The sequence below is a fragment of the Lepus europaeus genome, chromosome 4 (genome assembly GCF_033115175.1).
Source record: "Lepus europaeus isolate LE1 chromosome 4, mLepTim1.pri, whole genome shotgun sequence".
Classification (NCBI taxonomy): domain Eukaryota; kingdom Metazoa; phylum Chordata; class Mammalia; order Lagomorpha; family Leporidae; genus Lepus; species Lepus europaeus.
Window position 1 is genome coordinate 127,027,829 of NC_084830.1, and position 23,616 is coordinate 127,051,444.

The following is a 23,616-nucleotide window of genomic DNA, read 5'->3' on the forward strand; positions in this document are numbered from 1 at the left end:
ACAAAATTCTTCCAGCACTCTTTAGTATACAGTGAGAGGGTGTGATAGTACGAGACAACCACCATAGAGGTTAGAGAAAGGAAAACAATTTCCATCCAGAGGAGTAGGAGATAAAGAGTGGTATTTGAACAGATTGCGGAAGAGAGGAAGAATTTACATACATAGATTTGAGAAGGTAAATGAATTCCAGAAAATGGGGATGCCATGAACAAAAATAGAGAGAAGAAAATTAGGAGACATTTGCCGGCGCCGCGGCTCACTAGGCTAATCCTCCGCCTTGCGGCGCCGGCACACCGGGTTCTAGTCCCGGTCGGGGCACCGATCCTGTCCCGGTTGCCCCTCTTCCAGGCCAGCTCTCTGCTGTGGCCAGGGAGTGCAGTGGAGGATGGCCCAAGTGCTTGGGCCCTGCACCCCATGGGAGACCAGGAGAAGCACCTGGCTCCTGCCATCGGATCGGCGCGGTGCGCTGGCCGCAGCGCGCCTACCGCGGCGGCCATTGGAGAGTGAACCAACGGCAAAGGAAGACCTTTCTCTCTGTCTCTCTCTCTCACTGTCCACTCTGCCTGTCAAAAATAAAAAAATAAAAAATAAAAATAAAAAAAAAAGAAAATTAGGAGACATTTGGAAAATATGATGTAAAATGCAAGAGGCAGAAAGCACTGAGAGGAAGTATGATGCTGTGGTGGAGGTGGTGGTGGTGGTGGTGGTGGTGGTGGTGGTGGTGGTAGTGGTGATGAGCATGAAACCAGTGAACAAAAATGAAGGATATTGAGCATTTACTATACTGCCAGCAGTGAACAAGCCCCTTTTACCAATTGTGTCATTTAATCTTCATGACACCTAAATGAGATAGAGGTTATTTTAAATTAAAGAATATCCCTTTTACATAAATGGTGAAACACAAGTATTGAGAGTGTGCCCGTGGCTGGTACTGTGATGTGGTAGGCTAAGCCTCCACCTGTGGCACCAGCATTCTATATGGGCATCATTTCCTGTCCCAGCTGCTCTTCTTCCAATCCAGCTCTCTGCTTGTGGCCTGAGAAAGCTGTGAAAGATGGCCCAAGTCTTTGGGCCCCAGCACCCACTTGGGAGACCCAGAAGTAGCTCCTAGCTCCTGACTTTGGATTGGCTCAGCTCCAGGCATCACGGCCATCTGGAAAGTGAACCAGGGGATGGAAGACTTCTCTGACTCTCCTTCTCTCTGTCTGTAACTCTACTTCTCAAATAAATAAATAAAATAATTTAAAAAAATAAAAAAATAGAGTGTGCCCAAAGTCAAACAGCTGGAGAGAACAGAACCTAGAATTTTGACTCAAGCTTGTCTGACTCCAGAGTCCATTATTAATTTATTTGAGAGAGAAGGAGAGGGAAAGACAGACATCTTATTCACTCAGTTTCCAAATGCCAACAATGGTTGGTTTGGGGCTGGGCTGAACATGGAGGATGCAAACTCAATCCAGGTTTCCCTCAGAGGCGGTAGGGAGGTAACTACCTGAATCATCATGGCTGCCACTCAGGTTTGCATTAGTAGGAAGCTGGAATGAAGATCAGAGGCAGGAATTGAACCTAGGCAATCTGATATGGGAAATGGGTATCTTAACTGCTAGGCCAAATGCCTGCTCACCACTTTCTTCAAATTTTTATTTATTTTAGAGGGAGGGAGGGAGAGAGAAAGAGGGAGAGAGAGACTATACTCTTAATAACCATGCTGTGAGCAGGGAGCTATTCATCTGAGATTTGGATATTGAGTCCGAACTCTGGAGTCATGGAAGCTTGGTGAGCTACAGAGTGACATGGTGCATTAAGAGGATTACTCTCTCAAAGGGTGTGTTTTCATACTGTGAATTAGGGATTAGCTACCAAGAAATTAGTCCACAGAAATAAATAATTTTAAAAATCATTTCCTCATGCTTTTCAGCAAGGCAGTAAGACATCATACTTCCTGCTGGCCGTTTTCTCTTCATCCATCAACAGTCTCTCTGTTGTAACCCTTGGCTTACCCCGGTCCGCATCATAAATGTAGACAAATTTCTGCCACTTGTAATGGTCAATGATGCTGATGAGGGCATCCTGCAGTTCAGGGCGCAGCTGAAGGACAAACTGATTGGATGTGTCAACAGGAAAGCTGGGCGTAATGAAGCAGACGTGAAGGGCCCCACAGAAGGAGGTCAGCATGTTGACAGTCCTCCGTTCATAAAACCCAAAGATGGCATAGACTCCTTTGGAGAACTGAGAACAGACTAGAAGAGAAGAGAAAGATTACTGGATAGAAGATGCTGTGAATAAGCTATCAGATTGTTCCAAAACAAATTAATTCACTAGTTTTTTCATCCAACCCATCACACATCCATCCATCCATCATTTAGCCACCTATCTATCTAACCAACCAAACTAGCCATCTTTTCATCCAGGTACACATCCATTCTTTTTATCTTTCCCATCTGACGAGATCGGGCGCGTTCAGGGTGGTATGGCTGTATACTATCTTTCCCATCTATCCAGTCCATCTGTCCTATCCATCCCACTTCCAATCCATCTGTTGTCAAGGGTATTATGGTAGCCATGTATACAAAACATTTCTGTATATTGTCTCACTTTGTCTCTACATTGATTCTGTAAAGATAAGAAAAAGATGACCTGATAATTTTTTAAATGAGAAAATCCAAGGCTCATGAGATTAATGGACACGTTCAAGGTGGCATAGCTTGGATATATTTGACTGGGGCAGGTATCTTGACTTTTAATCTAGTGATTTTTCCATTACATTTTCTATTACTTCAAGGAGTACAAAATGCTACAAGAAGAAAGATTCCTGCCTACTATTACTGCTTAGACATGTTTAAGAAAACAAGTGTTGATTTTCCCAGCTAGCCCTTAGCTCTCAGTGTACATTTCTCTGCTGATGTTCATTTTGTTTGTACTTCTTGCTCACTGATTTTTTATGTGCCCCCCCCCCATGTATCAGCCATAGATAAAGTGTAGTTGTATGAACATTCCACCAGGATGCATTTTGTAGTGTCCAAGTGCGATTCCCAGTTCTGGTTTATGGTTGATTATACTGTTGGTTAGAATATAGTACTAATAAGTCCAAGGTCATAGGATCAAACTCTAAGTCAATTAGCTCCTAAACTTCATTTTCAAATGAGAGTTCACAGTCTTTGTCTATTCAGGAGATTAACCCTCAGGCTATCTCCATCACTTTCAAATGAAATGAGAGGGTCAGTTATCTTCCTCAAAGTCAGTATTCTAGAGTGCTGTACAGTCCTTTTACATCTGTGAGGCTATTTGGTCCTCATCACAACCTTGTGATTTAGGTATTATTACTTTTTTTCTTCTAAGATTAAAAAGTTAATTCTCTCTAGTCCTCTGCTCTCTTTATCACATCACTTAATACCATGACTCCACATTTCCTTGCTATATGGTTTCTCAGATTGTATAATGTGAGCATTGCTCAGATAAGTCCCATTAAACATCAGTCCTGTGAGCTGCTCTTTTAAAAAGAAAAGGCTTCTTCCAGACAGAAGGCACCGTTTCACATGTTTTCTCTTATATATGGAAGTTATATACATAGCTTAAAAATGTGTAGAGCCCCCATTTTCGCTGTTTAGATATTATAAACATTGTCTTCACTGAATAACACCAGGAGAAGCACCTGGCTCCTGGCTTCGGATCAGCGCGGTGCGCCGGCCGCAGCAGCCATTGGAGGGTGAACCAATGGCAAAGGAAGACCTTTCTCTCTGTCTCTCTCTCTCACTGTCCACTCTGCCTGTCAAAAAAAACACCCCTTAAATAATGCACCCTTGCTTCCTCACTTTATAAATCTTGTCATGAACCTCACATTATGTAGGATCAATATTCCTACTATCAAGAAAAATAGTTTGCATGTGTCTACAATATTTACATTTGAAATGATTATGTTAAATATAGTTAAATCTATGTGTGCTCATTGAACTCTATTCTGTTTTATTTGAAATATTTTAAAATAAAATTAAAAAAATAAAAAGAGAAAGAAAATGCTTTTTTTTGATTGATCAAAAACACTTGTGAAGTATTGTACACTGTGTTTTCAACTTGTGGTTTCCTACTGCACACCAGCTCTGTAAAAGATTATGAAGCATCCTGTTGGATTTTGTCTCAGATTTTGTCAAATCTTTTTGCTCTCATGACCCTTTTTTGGTGGGTATTGTTAAGATTTGAAGATCCTTTAGGCCATGCTGCACTAAAGAATACAATATCAGTGGTGCCCAATTGTGTTCCATGAGTCTCTGTTCTCTTTCCTTTCCTAGAGACAGGGCTTGAAAGAACATTGTCTCTTTTTATATTTTTTTTGGACAGGTGGAGTTAGACAGTGCGAGAGACAGAGAAAAATGTCTTCCTTCCGTTGGTTCACCCCCAAATGGCCACTATGGCTGGCACTGTGCTGATTCAAAGCCAGGAGCCAGGTGCCTCCTCCTGGTCTGCATGTGCACGGCCCAAGCACTTGGGCCATCCTCCACTGCACTCCCGGGACACAGCAGAGAGCTGGCCTGGAAGAGGAGCAACCGGGACAGGACCGACGCCCCAACGGGGACTAGAACCCGGAGTACCGGCGCCACAGGTGGAGGATTAGCCTAGTGAGCTGCGGCACCGGCAGAACATTGTCTCTTAATTAAGATTGCAACTGGATTACCCAAGTCACCTGTCAAGTTCTGCCTAAAAATGGACATACCATTTTTGGAAATATGCAAGGTGATCATTAACATCTGCTTGTGTACTTCCAATTACAGGATGCTCAATACTTGAAGTGCCTGGTCCACTGGGAGACTGTTCTTTGAACCAGAACGTCATGGAATAGCTGCTCTTCATCTGTGCCACAGCCCTCCTGGCATCTAAAGGTAGGACTCATGGCCTTGAGTTTTATGGACTTGGTTTTCAGTGACAAAAGCAATTCTACACAGAAGCCAAAGGAATCAAAGGAACAAAAAAAGAGCAAACAAAAACACATTATTTCCCTCCCTCATACAAAACCTCTAAAAAGCAGTCTTATTTTCACAGGAAAAGTATAACCTGACCCTGACACAGAAGTGAATGGCTTGTTCCACTGAACTAAGCCACCTTACATACTCTTCTTGCTCTCTGCTTTGGCCTTGCTGCCCTTCCCTGTGTCTCAAGACTATGAGCTCATTCTGCCTGGGAGATTGCACTGGCTGATCCCTTCCTGCCCACAATTCTCTGCTCTTACATCTTTGCAAAGACCATGCCTTTTTAGCAGTTAGGTCTGAGCTGAAGTCTCACCTCCTTAAGTGGGCCTTCCTTCATTGCCTTTTCTAAACAATGACCTCAGCTTCCTTCCCTTCATCGCCTGGGAGTCTCTGTTAATTCACCCTGTCTTACTTCTCATATTTTAATCATAATTGTCTGAAATAATTTTCTTGGATATCTGTGCCCACTTAGATCAATATAAACTCCCAAAGCTGGCAGGAATGCAGGGACATGGTGGATGCTTAATAAATATTTAATGAATGCTTGATGAGAGGGTCACATGACCTGTTCAGGGGATGAGGAGGAGCTGGGCCCACACCTAGATGACTGTTGGGTCACCCTGGGCATCCTGCTCTTTTGTCTTGGGTAGCTGTCTTTCATAGCAGTTATTTATCCTCTACTACCTGCACTACTTTCTCTTTCCTCCTAATGAGGACATTGTATCCATTCACAGCCCACAATAAGCACTGTCTTTAAATGTCTATTATAATTACTGGAATCAGGATTTTCAGAAATATGAATTTCTCTACCAGGTAGCATACATTGTATATTATTCTAACTGTGTTAAATATAGATTTGTCAAAACTCACAATCCATCTTACAGGGGGAAGTGCATATGGGGAGCACATAAATCCCATTAAAATATTATAATATGCTCTCCATGGTATTTTTAGGATCTCTTCTCTCCCTTTGCTGCAATGAAATATTATCCTGCTGGATATAAATCTTACATTCTAGATCTATTCCTGCATGTCATCTACCTGGTTCCACACATATAGTTGAGCCTCTGGGGCTCTCATGGGTGGTCTTTCTTGCTAGGACATTAAAAGCAGAGGAGGGAAAGGGTGGTATGGCGGTGGAAGAAATGGGAGCAGGTAGACATGATCTAATCATAGACACATAGGAGGCCAGGATGTTTTTCCCTCTCAAATTATCTCCCTATTTTTCCCATCTGCAAAGTTTTCTTTCTTAAACTGGACATTTTATTCCCTGAAGGTGAGAGAGTTTTGGCTTGGATTTACTTGGGTACAATCTTTGTCCTCCAGAGTTGTGTACAGTCTGACCTTAAGTTGTTCCCTCATTCAGCTAAATCTGACTAGGGGGCAGGGAGAGAGATAAAGAGAGAGAGGTTGGTTGATTGATTCTGGAGGCCCAAGGTCTGGGGGAGGGCAATAAAGGGCTAAATGTTGAGAAATATAATTATTAATTGTAAGGCATTTCTTGGAATCAGTCATAATAAATATTCAAACAGAAATCAGCTTGTTCTATAGAAAAAGTACTGGATTAGATGCCAGAAATCCCAGAGGATTCTCTTTTCAGTTTAATCACCAGAGTGTGATCTTGCTGAAATCCCACACTCTCTTGGGCCTCAGGTTGCCCATATGTAAAATGAGGGCTTACAGCCCATGATGTTTAGTGCACTTTTCACCCCCAGCATTGTAGATTCTAGTCTAATTGATTCGAAAATGTTTACTGATTCAATAGTACTTCAGTTATGTGCTGGTCAAGCTTGTAGACCTCCAGTATACTTTTTTTTGATCACAGAAAGCAGGCGATCCTCTGAGTTCATGGCTTCTACTGGAGCAAAATCCCAGGGTTAAATCTAGATGCATTTGGAGCCTCAAGTTTTATTTAAGAGACAATTCTTAACCTGCCATGTGAATTAGTTGCCTGGTAGAGATTAGATGAAATGAGGTGACTCTGATAGGCAGCTGGGGTGGAGAGCCACACAGTGAGCAGGAAGGGAGACGTGAGGGCACTCAGAAACACTCAGAACTCGTGTTACGTATAGGTCTAACCACAGACCCTTATCATGCTGAGTTTTGAAACAAAAAAAAAGAGGGAGGGAGGAAATTGTAATTGTATTCTTGGAATCATATCTATGAAATTAATGAAATATGTTCCCTATAAATTAATAAATTAAAATATTAAAAAGCAAAATTAGGATGCTTAAAAAATAAAAGAAAATTCAGTTTGTGAGGTAGAGAATGAGAGACAGAGAAAAGGAAAGAATGCTCCCATTCACTGGTTCACTCTTCAAATGCCCACAGTGGCCACGGTTGGGCCAGACCAAATCTGTGAGCTAGGAACTCCATCCAAATCTCCCACATGAATGGCAGGAACCCAGCCACTTTAAGTCTGCATCTCAGGGTCTGCATTAGCAAAATTGGGGTCAGTAGCTGGTGTCAAAACCCAGGTACCCTGATAGGAAATGTGGATGCCTAGTTTAAATGCTTGCCCTAATCATGATGCTGATGTTGAACCAGGGTAGGCTGGACACTGTGTGATAGCCTCCATTTAAAGAAGCAGTGGTGTATAGAATGCCTTCTGACAGCAATAATTAAAAGCTGACATTTGAGCTATTATGAAATGCCACATACCATGCTATGGATGCATCCCTGCAGTTAACTCTTTTCATCCCATGAGGTATATTACAAATTGGAGAAGCAAGGCCCAGGGCCAGTATGAGGCAAAACTGAGGTCTGAGCTCCACCACTCTCACTACAGGGCTTGAGCTCTTCACATCTGTGATACGCCGCCTCCTCCCTCCACAATGTTGGAAAGAAACAATCTTGGCACATGAGTCAGCTGCAGTTTCTGGAAAACCCTCTTGCATTGCATACTACTTTCTCCTGATGCCAGAGAAAAAGGCATTACTGCATTAGGGTATATTGATATAATGGTATTGTTTATATTATATATAATTTGATATACTATTATATACACACAAAAACCAATGGTGTGGTATTTTTTATGTATTTGCTTGTTTTCCCTGGGAAGAGGATATATACACGCATCAGCTTTTCTGTTCGTCCACCCACCACTGGACATCCTGAACCTGATACTTGTAATACACTGTGTTGGCAATGAAGAGGGACTGGTGTGCCAAGCAAGTCACCAAACTCAAAAATTCTCACCTTGACAGTGGGAGACACTGACAACTATTACAGCAATAGCAGTTCAGTCTAAGTGCTGTGGCAGAAATGAGGTAAGAGTTCAGCAGGGATGCCTAACCCCAGCCTTTGGATATCTCAAAGATGACTTTAAGAGGAAGTATCTAAAAGATAGGCTGGGGTAAGCCAGGAGAAGGGTTTTGGTGCAGTGACATGTGCATAAAGAATACTGCAGGCAGAAGAAACAGTGACAGCAAAGACCTGGCTGAGAGAGAGAAAAGACCCAGCATATTTAGGGAACTCTGCCCGGAGGGTCAGATTCTGAGCTCCCTGTTTCCAAGAGATTCTTAGCAGAATGTGTGCAGTGATCAGAGTGAGTGGAAAATGAGGTCAGGAATTCCCTCTTGGGGAGGCACAAGGGCAGAAACTGGCAAGGGCAGGAAAACCCACACACTGTATGGTGTGGGCTGTCCAATTCCATCCACGGTTCACTCAAACCTCTTTGATAATCACTCCTGGTTAAGGCACCATCCACTTAGTATCAATAAATCTCCCAGCCCTGGGCACTGCTCCTGACAGCTTCCTCCCAGGGAGGGAACTCCTAGTATTAGCAGCTCCTTTTTTATTGTCACTTCATTTAAGGTCTCTCACACTGATGTTTCTCCTTGGCTCCTGGCTTCAGTCCCTGGAAATGTGTCAGCTTTATTGTAAACAGTGGATAATGAGGTGACAGGACAGCTTCATTTTGGAGGAGAGAGATAAAGGGTGTGTGTGGATAAGGGGACTTTTAAACAGTAATGCACCTCCCTTGAGTAATGTGGTGGGAATTCTTGGTCATTTTACACTAATTTTGTGGCATCAAATGACATTTATCATTCAGAGGACAATGACAGTGTCCTGCTGTCCTTTTTTACTCCCTTGCATCCTGGATCTCTTAGGGTGCTGACATGCAAATAATTACTATAATAGAAATGAATTGTCCCCGTTCTGTTAAAGAATGTCACATTTATTTAGGATTCTGAGACATGTCCAGGGCTTTTCTGTCACTTACTAGATAAAACTTTATCATTCATATGTTAAATTCCACAAATATTTATTGAGCACCTGAAGCTAATATTGCCAGAAAATTGGGATACTGTGATAACACAAGAGAGGCATGTTCTCTACCTTCTCACAGGTTATACACACTAGTTCGGCAAATTTTATACCCAGGGAAAATAAAGGGGAACTTGGGAGAGTAATGAAGTGATTAACCATAGAATAAACAATCATAACTGCTGTCATACCAGTGTTTACTGAGTACTTGCTATAGGCCAGGCACAGGGCAAAGCACATTGTGTCTATAACCAGATGAAGAGATCATTTTACCCAAATTTACTGAGGTGAGGGCGGGGGGGAACACTAGGGAGAAACTCCAGAAAAGCCAGGACAACTTGGGTTGAGGGTTGGATCTGGATGGGAACAGATTGCTAGGAGACTTGCCAGTACCGAAGAAGCTAAGACACTGTGTCAGGTGTCAATGTTATACCTTGGCTTTGGATTTATTGCTGCTTCCCAGACCTCTTTTCATGTTTTCCTGGAGCTCAGTTGGGAGATGGTCACAAAAGGAGATGCAAAAGAGGAGTCATCTTCCACAGCTTGGATGTGTATTGTATATTTATTATTAAACATGGATGTAAATTACTGGACACTAAAAGCCAATGAGATGTAACATTGTCTATGAGGCTAAGAACTAGTACAAGGCTGGGTTCATTGGTCCTGGAATTTAGATTTACCTTCTGGACTGATGTATAAAGCCAACGTCAGGGAGAATGCAAACAGATCATGTTTCTGCTGTAAAACTCTTCGTATGCCTGATGTGGTTATAGAGAAGTCATGGAAGGGAAGAAAATTTGGGACTGTGAATAAGCTTCTCCTCTCTGAGCTGCATTTCCCCTCTACAAATGAGGTTTACATCGAACATCTCTCTCTTTTCTTTCTTCTCTTGCTCTCTTGCTTGTGGAAGTCTCTCTAATAGAACTTCTGTATTCACTGGGGGATGTGAAGGTACACAGATAAGAATTTTCTGTTTCTTCTGTTTACTCTCCTTTCTATTCTTCCAGTCATCCAAAAAATGTTTGCTGAGCACATAGTATATGTTTGTTAGGGAGCAAGCTGGTGCCAGGGGGATAAACATTGGCAAGCAAGCTCCCTTGGAGCTTAACGAGAGAAGAAAGAGAGATGACTTATAAGTAAACAAAATCCCTTTGGATTCTGTGAGTGTCATACAGGAAATGAAATGGGACTATTTGAGGGTAACTGGCAGGGCTACTTTAGATAGGATGGTCAGGATGACTTCTTTGACACCAGCATTTCAGCTGAGAAAAGAACCCAATTAAAGAATCAGGAAAACAGTTTCAGGAAGAAGGAACCAAGGCTCTGAAGAAGGTTTAGGAATAAGATTGATGAACTTGAGAAACAGAAAGAAGGCTTGTGTGGGCATGGGGAGGAAGTAGGAAGTGAAGATGGAGAGGATGAAGTTATGGAGAGGATGAGTAACATCAGTGACCCCCTAAGGTTTATGGTACTTGATGTGTGGCTTGGATACCTGCATAGCTGTAGCACGTCATCCTGGTCTGAAATCAATACCAGCAGATCTCAGAGACCCTTGACCTCTCATATTCTACAGTTTGAATCAGTGATGACACAGTAGAGGAGAAGGTTGTTCTGACCCAAGGGGATAACTTGAAAAATGGGGAAGGAAACATATTCTGACAGTAGCAAGCAGAATACAGATATAGGATGTAGTTATTTCATTGGGTTCTAGTGTAGATGCTGCTGATCCTTGCATGTTCTAGACTTTAGGCTCTGGTCTATACTCATGTTCTTGCTCCATCCCTTCTGCTTCCTACCTTCTTCCTCTGAATTGGTTCTAGTCTCTAAAGATTCGCCTCAAATGCCACTTCCTCCATTAAGGCCCTTATGCCTTCCCACTACTATTTAAAAATTAGAGGTTTCTACACTCTTTAACATGTCTAGAGAAATCTGTGTCTCTTTAATTTTTGTCGAACACTGGCTTTATTAATTTGAGTTCTTTAAAAGAATAGAAATCAATTTAGGTTAACTTAAGACAAAAAAGCAATTTGTTGGAAAGATAAGAGGGAGCTCCAACTAAAAACTGAACCTCAAAAAGCATAAATTTGTAATAGCTTGAGGAATCTGGATATCAGGATTTTATATGCAGCCTCTTTAGGATGTTACCATGGCTCCAGCCATTTGTGTTGACTGCTTCTTACAGTTCAAGATTAACCTTCCTCAGGGATGTACCACCTGCTGGTCAAGAGAAGCAGAGAAACTTACTGTCTTATGAAGATGGCAACCAAACAAAAATTAAAGGAGAGGGAACATATGTGGTACATATCAGAGGAATAATTTCTATTTGCTAGTATTTTATAAGTCAAAGTTCAACTGTTTTGGGAACTCCATAAATATTATATATACCTAAACACTGAGGAAGAGATTGTATCTAATTCTGTCATTGCTGCCTGTCTCCTATGGGCTAGCCACTGTGTAATAGAGTGATGATAAGACAGATGATGACTCTTCACTCATAAAGTATTTTTTATTCTTCATAACCACTAGAAGAATTCACCCAATGACTACACAATTTTGGGGGCACACAAATGAATGAATGAATGCAAATCACTCCCTATATTGATCTGTGTATATTATTCTTGACAATTGACCCCATCTTTATTTCATAGCATTTCTTGCATTGGGTATACTCATTATTTTTTATTTTATATTAAGTAATTTTGGTGTATCTATATCTTTTCATCTGCAACCAAAGTGTAATCTCCCTTGAAAGTAGAGGTTCTCTGAGTCTATCATTTTTCATGGTACACACATTGTATAGTATCCTGAACCCTATACAGAGCTGGGTAGAAAAATAAACAAAAATGCTTGATGATGTTACTTGTTTTACAGTCTTCTAAGTTAGACTGAGCATTTGTCATGCATGAGTCCGGGCATTTGCAATATACATATTGTGTTTTTGCCTGCAAAACTTGAGTGGTCACTTTCTGTTAGCTGAGGCAAACAAGGAATAAGAGCTGTGCTCTTCGGCTACAATGAAACCCAGGCAACCTTAAGGTATTCCATCCACACTACCAAGTCTCCTCAGCCAGTGCTTCCAGGCAAGAAAATTTACATCCCATTACATAGCTCAACCCTTAGGATGTTGAATGGTTTCAAAGTGAGGTCATTTTCACCTTGTATGACAAACTGCTTGGCATCATTGTGGACCTGTGTATTATTATGGGAAGGGAATCTTTTAGAGATGTTTCATTTAATGACACAACATATATATGCTATTCTCCCTGACCTATCACAACTCAAAAAGAGTCATAGGACATAGATCATTAGTACTAAAAGGTATCTGGTCTTGAGGGATTACTGACCTAGAAAAAAGCCTCCTACTAGACAACTGGCCAATTTCACCTTAGTTTATTTAACCTACATGTATTTGGGGCATAGAGAACCTGTTGTTATGGGTATCACAAGTCATAGTAGAGCCTCTTCCTTCATGTTATATCATCCCACTGGAACTTCCAATTACCTGGGAAGCTAGCACTACTCAGAAAAAGACCATTCTTATTATTACAGTTATCTATTGAGCATTTACCATGTGCCAAATCCTATTCTAGGCACTTCACGTACATTCTATCACCTACTCTTCACAACAGTCCTCTAATTTCTTTCTCCTATTTCATGCATGAGGATGCTGAAGTTCAGGGAGGTTAATTAAACTTCCGTGAGTCATTCATGTGGTAAGTGACAGAGCTGAGATATGAATTCAGGTATGTCCTACTCCATGACTTGTGCTTTGAATTGTGCTATCCTTTCCACCTGAGAGTCCATCAACACAAATTAGAGCTTGCATTGCCATGGCAAAAGTGACAGCTAATGCTGAGTATTCACTGTGTGGCAGGTACCATGCTAACTGCTTTATACAAGTGACTCACTCAGTACTAACTTCAAGAACCGAGGTAGGGATGTAATTACTATCCTCATTTTATATACAGAAAACCAAGACTAATCAACCTGCCCAAGTCAGAATCTAAACACAGGCATTCCAACCCAAAAGCCATTACTTTGATCTTCCAAGCCAGAAGGAAAAAGCAACTTTTTCTACAAAGTAAAATACCTTAGGTTGCATGGGTCATATTGTCTCTTTTGCATCTCCTCAGCCCCAATCTTGTAGTACAAAAGCAGGCAAAGGAAATTGGTTGTATTGTAATAAAACTTTATTTATAGTAGTAGGCATTGGGCTGGATTTGGCTGGTGGACCATAGTTTGCCAACTTATACTTTATACTACTCTGTTACTGGATAGCAGGGATGAAATGCTGATAATTTGAGGGAGGTAATAATAATTCATATTCGTAGTCATATTCATAATAATATTCATATTCATATTAATAATAATCATATTCATAGTCAATCATATGATTTTCAGGTATCTCATATCCATTTTCTCTTGTGAATACCTAGTAAGGTAGATAGGTGGTAATGACAACCACTGAGCCTAGGTACACATGAGGAACCAGCAAATATGCAGTCAGGGAATGACAGGGACAGGTTTGACCTTACATCTTCCTTTTCCATGTCTTGTGGTTTGTCTATGGGATTCTGATTGTTGACAATGTGGGGAGGACAAGGATAAGAATGCCAAGAGGACCAAAGTCAGTTGTCCAAGTCCCAATTTGATCTAAGACTGGCTGGCTTCTGTATAAGAGCCAGTGAGACCTTGAAACTTACAGGTAAACTCCAACTAAAAGTGTTGCCACAAGGACAATAGTATTATCAGCAAGAGAAGTGGTTTTGAGTTGCATTTTCCTCTCCTAAGCACAGGATAGCTTTGAACTGGAGGAGATGGCGACACTAATCCACAGTCACAGGCCACTCTGATGAGACAGCAAGGGAAGCCCTATTTTCCAGAGGGCAGATGGTTTCACTTTATTAAAAAAGCAGATATGTGCCAGGGAACTGGGTATCTGGTGGCTAGACCCTGGAGTCCAAGCCTCAGTCAGTGTTAGGTCAGGAGCACAGCCTGAAGCTAGGGTAGGGAGCTTTGTTTGGGGTGAGATCAGAGATTAAGACTTGGATTTGAGTCAACAAGGCTTGGAGTCAGCAAGGCTCATTCTTGTATTGGATTGAGGGGCAATATCAAGGCTGCAGACCAAGGCTGAGGTGAGGTTCATTCAGCCCCGTGTTGGGGTAGGAAGTGGGATTCATTGAAGAGCTCTGGTGGGGACTGCTAGTAGATAGCTCACTACCACTACTCCTCGGTCACCCTGCCATCTGTGCTGCTTTTTGGAAACAGCACACAAATCAGTCACAGAAGAACCAATAAAAGCAAGGGCACTAGCCTAAGAAAGGGGTCATTGGAGAGATCAGTCCACACCTTCCCAACCCTATAGCCTGGTCACAAAACAACTTCTGGTTCATGAATGGGCCATCTCTATAGGGAACACCCAGTAACTCCTTCATTACAAGAAGCCAGACTTTTGCTTTGGCTATCTTAATATCTGTTCTCTGGATAAGTGGGAGAAAATATGCTTTGCTTCTTGTTTGCTATTCTTTCCCTGAAAATCATACTTGTAAATGGGATTTCCTAAGCTGAGCTGCAAGCATACAATGCAATGCACACTCATGCACTTGAGCAGCACCTGTCAGTCAAGGCAAAGGTTTACTGAGATCCACAGATGACAGCCCCAGGGTGTCCTAGATCAGCAAAATTCATCTTCCAGCTAGAATACATCCACTGAGAAGGTGAAAGGACAAAAATGAGCGATGACATAAGGCTACAGGAGACAAGAAGTTTTGGATCTCTAAAACCAAATGACACCACCAGAAACCAAATTCCACTTCGTCTGTATGTGAACTCACTCATGACCCTTACCCTTGGCTGATTTCCAGAGCTGTGAACTCTAATAAAGTTGAGGAGAAGATAAAAGAAAGGCTGAATCGGGTTTTTTTTAATGCTCTTTTAATGCCTTGTCTCAGTGAAGCATGCTGAAAGCACTGCATTTAAAACAAGTGCTCGGCTAACAGTTTCTCCCTGAATATTCCTTCCCTTTCCAACCCTGGAATGAAGAACAGCCAAGATTTTGCCATGAATAATGGACAATTAGAAATTGAAAGCGGCAAGCTCTGGCCCCTTGCCCACCTCTGCTACCGCGTCTGCTCCTAAGGCACACCCCCCACTCCCTGAGTTTCATGGTAGTCCTTTTCTCTTATTTTCTAAGACAATCCCAACTTTCTTGCCTTGGGGCTTTTGTACAAGCTGTTCTCCCGTAGAAAACTCTTCCAGCCCTCTGTGAAAGGATGATGACCTCTCATTCTTCATGCTTCAGCTTAAGTATTCCCTCTGCATAGGTGCTACTCGGTGATTCTTTATTGTAGTCACCTGTGTGTTTTCATCATAGCTTATCACTATCTTGAATTATTCTGTTTGATTATTGTATATTTGTTTAATTTCAGTGCTTACCTTTGTGCATGAATCGTGTCTGTTTTAATTAGTACCACACAGTCCTTGCTTCTAGCATATTGTCTGGCATATACAACGCAATAAAATCTATGTGTTGAATGGAACGAATGAATGAATAAATGATCAAGAAAGCTGCCGGTTCTCTGACCTCAGAGAAGCCGTTTCTCTGCTTTGGAGTTGATTTCCTGGTTGCAGAAGAAGGGAGATTCAGGTAGATGTGACACTTTTCCACGCATCTAACTGCCTACCTTTCCTCACTTATTGTGTGAAAGGAGGAGTTAAGGCACAGAGGCAGAGAGGACGTGCTGTGTACCCCAGGGACTGCAGCACGGTCTCCTGGATACTTTCTCCCAACTGAGGCTTCCTACTACCCAGCATTTAGTTCCCTTTGTACTAATTTGAATGGCAATTTTACATTTCTCAAATCGTGGCACCGAAGAGCTCCTCCCAAGAAGCAGTACAGCCTCCTTGAATTCTGGAAGAAATTCTGAGAATAAAAGCATTTTTCACTACCCTGGAGTGTTCTCTTTGTTCCTGCTAAAATTAAGAGCTCTGGGAGTATGCAGTTGAAAAAGGCTGAAATTCGAGTTAATTTTAAGAAAAACATTAAGCAAGGAAGAAGTGGAAGGCACAGGCAAGGCTATAAGTTCTAGGAAATGTAGAAGCTTCCAGATGGATCCCGAGTGGCTAAATGGTCACATGTTTGAAAATGGAGCTGGGCAGCCATTTGCTGAACAGAGGTTTTGTGAGGACTCTGTTCTGTTCTGTTCCTGGAAGAACAACTTTGGGTTCTCGCTTGAGCATATTTCTAAGATAACCAACCTCCAGATAGTATCATTTTGCCACCCAGAACTGCCCAATGCAATGTGGTCAGTTCTAAAAACTAATCAGCCATGACTGAGCAGTTTGTCACAAGCTTGCATCACTCATGTCACAGAAGGCTGGGTGGGAACCTGGGCCAGAACATTGTCTGTAAGACAGCCCCTGTCTTTTTTCCTTTGAGGCACACCCCACAAGGCTGCACCTCCCAAGTTTGCTTCTTGAAATAAAGCCTGCTTTTTATCCTGCCTTCTTTTCCACTGAATATTTATTGACACATACAATATGGAACTTGGCAGAACATTTGAAGAGTACATGAAAATGAAGCAAATGTACTAGTTTTCCCACTTTTGCATGACTCACCCATGAAGAGCCCTATGTAGAAGAGCCTTCCTGGTTCTCTTCACCTCCCCAGTCTCATGGCAAATATACACCAAACTCTCCACATTGTTGTATGCAGTGAACCATTTTCTTTCCAGGTCTCTGTAACTAAGCACACAGTCCTCAAAACATCCCTCAACACCTGGACACCTTGTACACATCTCTCAAGATCCCAGCCAGAAGTTGATTCCGGAGGAAGCCTTCCAGCCCTTCCAGAAGAAAGAAATTTATTGCTTGCTCCTCTGAAGTCCTAATGTACTTTCTCCTTTAGCCCTTATCCTAACAGTCTATAATTTAGCATTTTCAGTTCTGTCTTCTTCACAGACAGTGAACTTCTTTAGGGCAGGGCTGATTGGAATATGTTTTTAAAGTCTCAGAATTTAGCTCTGGTCTTGACATAATATTTAATAGTTGATGAAGGTTGAATATATGTTTATTTGCTCACTTATGAAGAAGGATAATAATTCCGACCTGGCCTGCTGTGAGGATGAAATGAGGGAATGAGATTGCCAAAGTTCTAGGTCCACCATGAAGGGTAGTACAAATGTAAATCATCATTTTATGCAAACTGCACAATCCAAATACAAGATGGGCTGGACAGGATATTATCATTCCCTTTGTCTAGAGGGGCTTTCAGGAGTTAAGGGGCTTGCTCTGAGTAGCACAGCCAGTAGGTACCAAAACAGAAAACGGAAGGCCAGTTATCTTACTTGCGGTAGGGTTTCTTTTCCCATCAGATTACACCTGCCTTTCACAAATCACTGTAAATTTGGTCAAGCTGATAATGTGACTACAGAAAATATGGAGACCAGTCCTTTTACAGGTGTCACAAATGTATCTACTATTCCACTTTCCATCCCCACCACCACCCTGGCCAAAATGTCTGTCACTGCTCTTCATGCAGACTAATGCACTTGATCTTTGCCCTTCATCACCTCATCCCTGCCTCTACCTTGAACACTTTGCCTTTTTTCCAGCTTCATCTTTTTACATGGGAGCCAGAATGTTCTGTTGAAAATGGAAGCCTGACCTTTTGTAATAAGACCCTATAAGTTTCTCAGGGGTTTCTTGTTCCACTTTGAATAAATTCCAAACTCCTTTTCATGACCCCAGTGGATCTGCTTTGTCTGAGCTAGGATAAGCTGAGCAACCTCATCCTCTCTCTTTCCCTTAGACACTGTGTCAGCACCTCCAGCATTCTAAGGCCTTAGAAGACTCTGCTCCCTCTGCCTACATCTCTTCTCCCTTCCTTCTTTTTGGCTGGCTTAATGCCATCTCTTTTTTTTTTTTTTTTTTTTTGACAGGCAGAGTGGACAGTGAGAGAGAGAGAGAGACAGAGAGAAAGGTCTTCCTTTGCCGTTGGTTCACCCTCCAATGGCCGCCGCAGAAGGCACGCTGCGGCCAGCGCACAGTGCTGATCCGAAGGCAGGAGCCAGGTGCTTCTCCTGGTCTCCCATGGGGTGCAGGGCCCAAGCACTTGGGCCATCCTCCACTGCACTCCCGGGCCATAACAGAGAGCTGGCCTGGAAGAGGGGCAACCGGGACAGAATCCGGTGCCCCAACCGGGACTAGAACCTGGTGTGCCGGTGCCACAAGGTGGAGGATTAGCCTGTTGAGCCACGGCGCCAGCCTAATGCCATCTTTTAAGCACCCTGCCACTTGGTCATCCCCCTGCTCTCCATCACAGAACTTAGTTTGTCTTGTTCACAGCACTTTACTCAAGTTGTAATTATAGTAGAAGCCCTCTTATCTGATGCAATGGGAACAGCAATTAAATTATTCGAAAAAGATGGTTCAAATGGAAAAATCACAAAAAAATGATTTATGATAGGTTTTCTCATTCAGTTTGCAACAGCGAATTGCACATGTATTTATCAGTCTTGATGCAGTGGGAGCTTGAAGATATTTATAAATGTAAGCACAGAATTCTTTGTGTTTTTCCCTAAATTTTTATATTTGCCTCATCTGTATCTAATATTAAACATTTTTGGTGAATCATCTAAGAGCTTTTCAAAATTATTTAATTTCCAGATAAATTTAATGACATTTTTACCCTAATATTTCACAAGTTTAGGTAATTTTTAATGACGTTTCCCAAATATAATAAAAACATAGAAATATAAATAGGTTTGGATAGAAACAGAATTGATCTGTATTATTTGTCTGACAGGTGAGGGGATCAGAAATACATGGCTGATAAGAGAAGAGGTTGTTTATTTTCCAGGGACTTTTGGCTCCTTGGACATCAGTGGAGGTGTTTAGAGAGATTTCAGTCACCACCAGGAGATGGTTGAAGGGAGATTGGTTCTGAGAGACCCCATTGCATCTGATTGTTCCTATCAGTTCTCTGTTCCCCCTTTGGGCTGCAAGCTCATGTGGGCAGAGCCTCTTTTTCTTTTTTAAGCATTTCTATCCTTATATGGCACAGACTTGGAAGGGGGAGGTACAAGTAATGCCAAGTTACTGAGTACACAAGTAGGTGGATGATTTTCCACCTTCACTGAAGAGCTTCAGCTTCCACACCTGTGAGAGGGCAGTCATGAAGCACGCAAGCACAGTCGCTTCCAGATCTCACTTGTGCTAGCACAGATGGTATATATGAGGGGACTTCAAAAACATTGTGGAAAAGATGGATTAAGAGGTATGTTTATTCTGGTGCACAGTATTTGAAATCCATGCACAGCTTATTTATAATACATATATTCCATGAGCTTTTTGAAATCCTCTTGTATTTCTGTATTTCAAGTTCTGATTTCCTCCACAGATTTTTACACACATAGCATGACATTATTGATCTCTCTTACACACCGACCCCCCCCCCCCAGACAACTACCACCATGGCCACACCACTACCTAACCTCCACATGGGTCAACTGTTGGTATTAGGATGACCCCCAACCAATCAAAAACAAAAATCAAGGACTTGCCTTTAAGAGAGACATTCTGATGCAATGAGAGAGGCACTCATAAACCACTGAAAAGACTGTGTAAGAGAGAACATTAAATGTAAATTCTACAACATGTTCTGTATATTCAGAGGAAAGGGCAGTTTTATCTTAAGAGGGAGAACAGGGCAAGTTTCCATGAAGAGGGTTCTGAAACACAAGCATATGTTCAAATCATATGTACAGAAATGGCTGGCATGTGCATGCATGCACACACACACACACACACACTGCCACTTTACCCCCCTCCCTGTTATCCATACCGGACTCTTCCTCTCTTCCCTACATAGTCTCCAGTGCTCCCCATGTACAGCTTCATAAGTCTCAACCTAGTCACCTTCGAACAGCTGGAGTTAGGACGTGAGGTTTAAAGTATTTATATTCTTGTTCTCAGGGGACCAGAAGAAGGAAACCCTTTAAGTTTCTTCTTTGTTGTCAGTTCTCTCCCATGTCGGTCATCACAGTCATTTCTCACCTGCCTTAATCTCACTTTCTCCAATGCCGAGATAGTTTAAAGTGTTTCCAGTCTTCTCACTTCACCGGCTGTCAACTGAGCTCCAAGGTGTGAAGGCCCACAGTGAGTACATGGTACTGTGAAAAGCATCCTCAGGATGCCTAGTGGAAGCAGCAACTTCATGCATCACATGGACCTCCAACAGGGCGGTGGCTTCCAGCGTTACTCAAAATGGGGAAAGGTGGTGGGAAGGGGAAATGGAGGGAAGGAAATGCACTTTCAACCTCATCACAGCCCAAGTTGGTAGAGCAGGAGCATAAAGTTCATGAAAACCTGCCTGGGCAAACTGGCTGTGAGTCAGCACACTGAGGTCTAGCCCACAGGCATGCTCCTGTCTATCTCTCTGTGTGCACTTGACAAGTTCCTTCCTATCTCTGGGCCTCAAGGTCCTTATTGGTAAAACAAAAGATGTGGCTGCAGTTCCCTGCAGTTCCATGCTTGTACAATGATTCTCAGCAACGTAGCGATGAACAGGAGAAAGGAACAAAGAGATACAGCAGACAAGACAGAATTCTGAGACTCTGTCTACAGTAGTGGCTCTTCTGCACTTACTGCTAGGTGTGAAGATATTACATGGAGTTCACTCTCCAAGTACAACTTTACTGCATGAAGACAAAATTGGAAAAAAATAATAATAATTTGGTCTGTTGTATGGATAACCTCTCCCTTCCCAAAAATATCAAAAGCTGATACACCAAAAAAGCAAAACTATATCAAAAGGCTAGGCAGAGATGCTTATTATGTTAAACTCTGGGGAGGGGAAAAATGCAAATGAGATGAGCGCAAATGCAAATGAATATATAGGTGCATTTAGTTAACTTCTTAAGTTGCCTAATATCCAACAGAGGCTGGTTAGCCTCCAATATTACCCAAAGGACTGAGATAATGTTCATAGAACAATAATACAGATAATAAAAGCTATCATTTATCAAGCATTTATTAAACACTTGCATTACTAAACACACACATTAATGCAATTATTTCCCACAACAGTCTCACAAAGAAGGTATCATTTTCATTTACAGAGGAAGACAGAAGATTATAGATGAAGTTACTCTTTCCATTTACAGATGAAGATGCCACGGTTCAAGAACATACCAGCGGGGTAAATTTGGAGGAAAGACCTGGTTGGTCTGAACTCTGTGCTTGTAACTATCCTGCCTTCAGCCAAGGAAACTCAGGCACACTGAATTTACTCTCTGTGAAGAGAATTTCATCACTGACATTTCCTCTTGGTCCTGTCCTTAGAGGTCCTACTTAAACAGCACCTCTCCCATGAGAGCCCTGGTCAGAGTTAATCCAACCCTCTGGGTTCCCAGAGCTCATAACTTGTACTTCTATTAGCACACTTAGAAACTCTCACCTCCTATTAAGAGTTAATTATGTCTGATCACTCTCTACTGTACATCCAAAGCAAGTTGTTTAGACCTTCATTAAGGCACTTAGCATCTTGCATTCATGCTAGCCATGCCTGGGCTAGCCTCTTTCTAATCCAGGAGTCTTACCCTTAAGGACAAGTACTGTGTCTTAGAAATCTTAATGTGCTTGGCACTGAATACTGCTTTAGGAACAGATGCTTTCTGAGTAAGGCTGGTACATGCAGTTGGTGTCTCTGTTTTGTCTGATCTACTGAGTGTGACACCCCCTGGTGTACTTTTTCTTGTAACCTTTCCATGATCAGTGCCATTGAATGATGCTGGGCAGGGGTCCAGGATTGCTGTGTAGAACATCTCTCAGATAACTGGGGAGATGCACATGCACCCCTCTTTCCATAACCAGGAGTGTAGCATTTAGGCAAAGGTGGCAGGAGAGGCACAGAAACAGCAGCAAGAGAAACTGAAACAATTTTCTCCCTTGACATTGCTTTGCAGAGAATATTCCAGGAGGGCTTATCTTGCAACACTACTCCGAGGGTGCCAGACCAGTGCATACAAGCTGCAAGAAAGCCATTCTGAACTAGATTTTTGAAGCTGTGTGTTATTTGAACAGGAAGGGCCAGTCAACTTCCCCTTTTCTATATCCTGGACTCCTTCCTAATCTTGCTATACAAAACCTGGCAGACCACTGCTCTGCGAGGCAGTTTCTTTAGGGCACGGTGGCTTCCCACCATCTCTCTTACTTGTCACCTTAAATAAATCTTTCCTCTGAGCAACTAGTTATTTGATGACACCCCAAGTGAATGGACTCCTTGTGTCTTCCAATATTTCCTGTGTCACTGTCCTCCCTGAGGTCCTCCCATAATCAGAGGAGTCCTAGCCACTGTGTAGGGAAGGGATGGCTTGTCCCATTCTTTTACTCTGAAATGAGTGGCTTCCTTCTCCCTGGGAAAGAGAAAGACTTTGATTCCTATAAAAAATCATCCCCGGTTATTTATCAAGTGCAGGGGGCTTCTGAGGCTCAAAGAGCAGCATGACCACTGGTTCACATGCCTGTGTCCACTGCTGGTTGAACAGCTGAATAGATGCGAGCACAGGGTTCCACCATGGACAGAATGGGTTCAAATCTCCACTCTGTCAGTTGGGCAGGTTACCTAGTAACTCTGAAATCTTTGTTGCATCATCTGTGTTTTAGAAATAATCATAGTACTCCCACTGCCACCAATAAGCTACTCTGAGAATTAAGTGCATTTCAAACAGGTCCTTTGCACAGTTCCTAGTTTAACACATGACTGCTTGTACTGTGGTGGTGCTGTTTTGTAAGGAACATCACTTGCTCACAAAGAGAACTAAGAGCAACATGCAGCTGAAAATTTTACCTCTGCATTTAGTAGGAAATGAAGACTCACGTGTAGCTCCTAGATGAGAGCCCGAGAATGGCCGTAGTTAAATTTGTTTAAAAATAATTTATACAATTTTAGGCTATCAGAAGTGAAGGTGCTTTAGAGATCCTCTGTATCAATTGTGCCATTTAGTAGAAAATTGGGGTCATGGGAGGTGAAATGACATTTCCAAAGCCAGTCAGCTAAGCTGAGGCTCAAACTGAAGTCTTCCAACACTAGTCTCTTGTGTCCCTCACTATCTCTTTACTTCTTTCATTTTCTTGAATTTAACCATGTTGCATCCATTCTTTCAGCTTTTATACAAGCCCCTACGGTAACTGATCACCATCTGAAGACCCCGCTTTGCTCTCTGTATCAGTGAGGTGATAACATATCTTGCTACACAGATGTTGCTGGGATGAGTCTATTTCTTTGTGCAAAGCAGCTTGCATTCTTCTCTAACTGCTCCTTAGCCTCACTCCTCCATGAGCTAATTCAGCTGAAATTAATGTGCCAATGTTTCCTTTAAGTGCT

At 42.2% G+C, this 23,616-nt stretch overlaps 1 protein-coding gene across 4 annotated transcripts in view; it reads right to left on the bottom strand.

Moving 5' to 3' along the window:
• The window catches only part of GRIA1 (glutamate ionotropic receptor AMPA type subunit 1), a 322,608-nt gene that overhangs the window by 149,765 nt on the left and 149,227 nt on the right, over positions 1-23,616 (bottom strand). For 3 of the 4 annotated variants that reach the window (XM_062189704.1, XM_062189703.1, XM_062189702.1), the window contains exon 3: positions 2,001-2,240. The exons of the other annotated variant lie outside the window; for it this stretch is intronic. In XM_062189704.1, the coding sequence (XP_062045688.1) occupies positions 2,001-2,240 (240 nt within the window). The remainder of the gene's footprint in view (positions 1-2,000; positions 2,241-23,616) is intronic. 4 annotated transcript variants of the gene reach the window in all.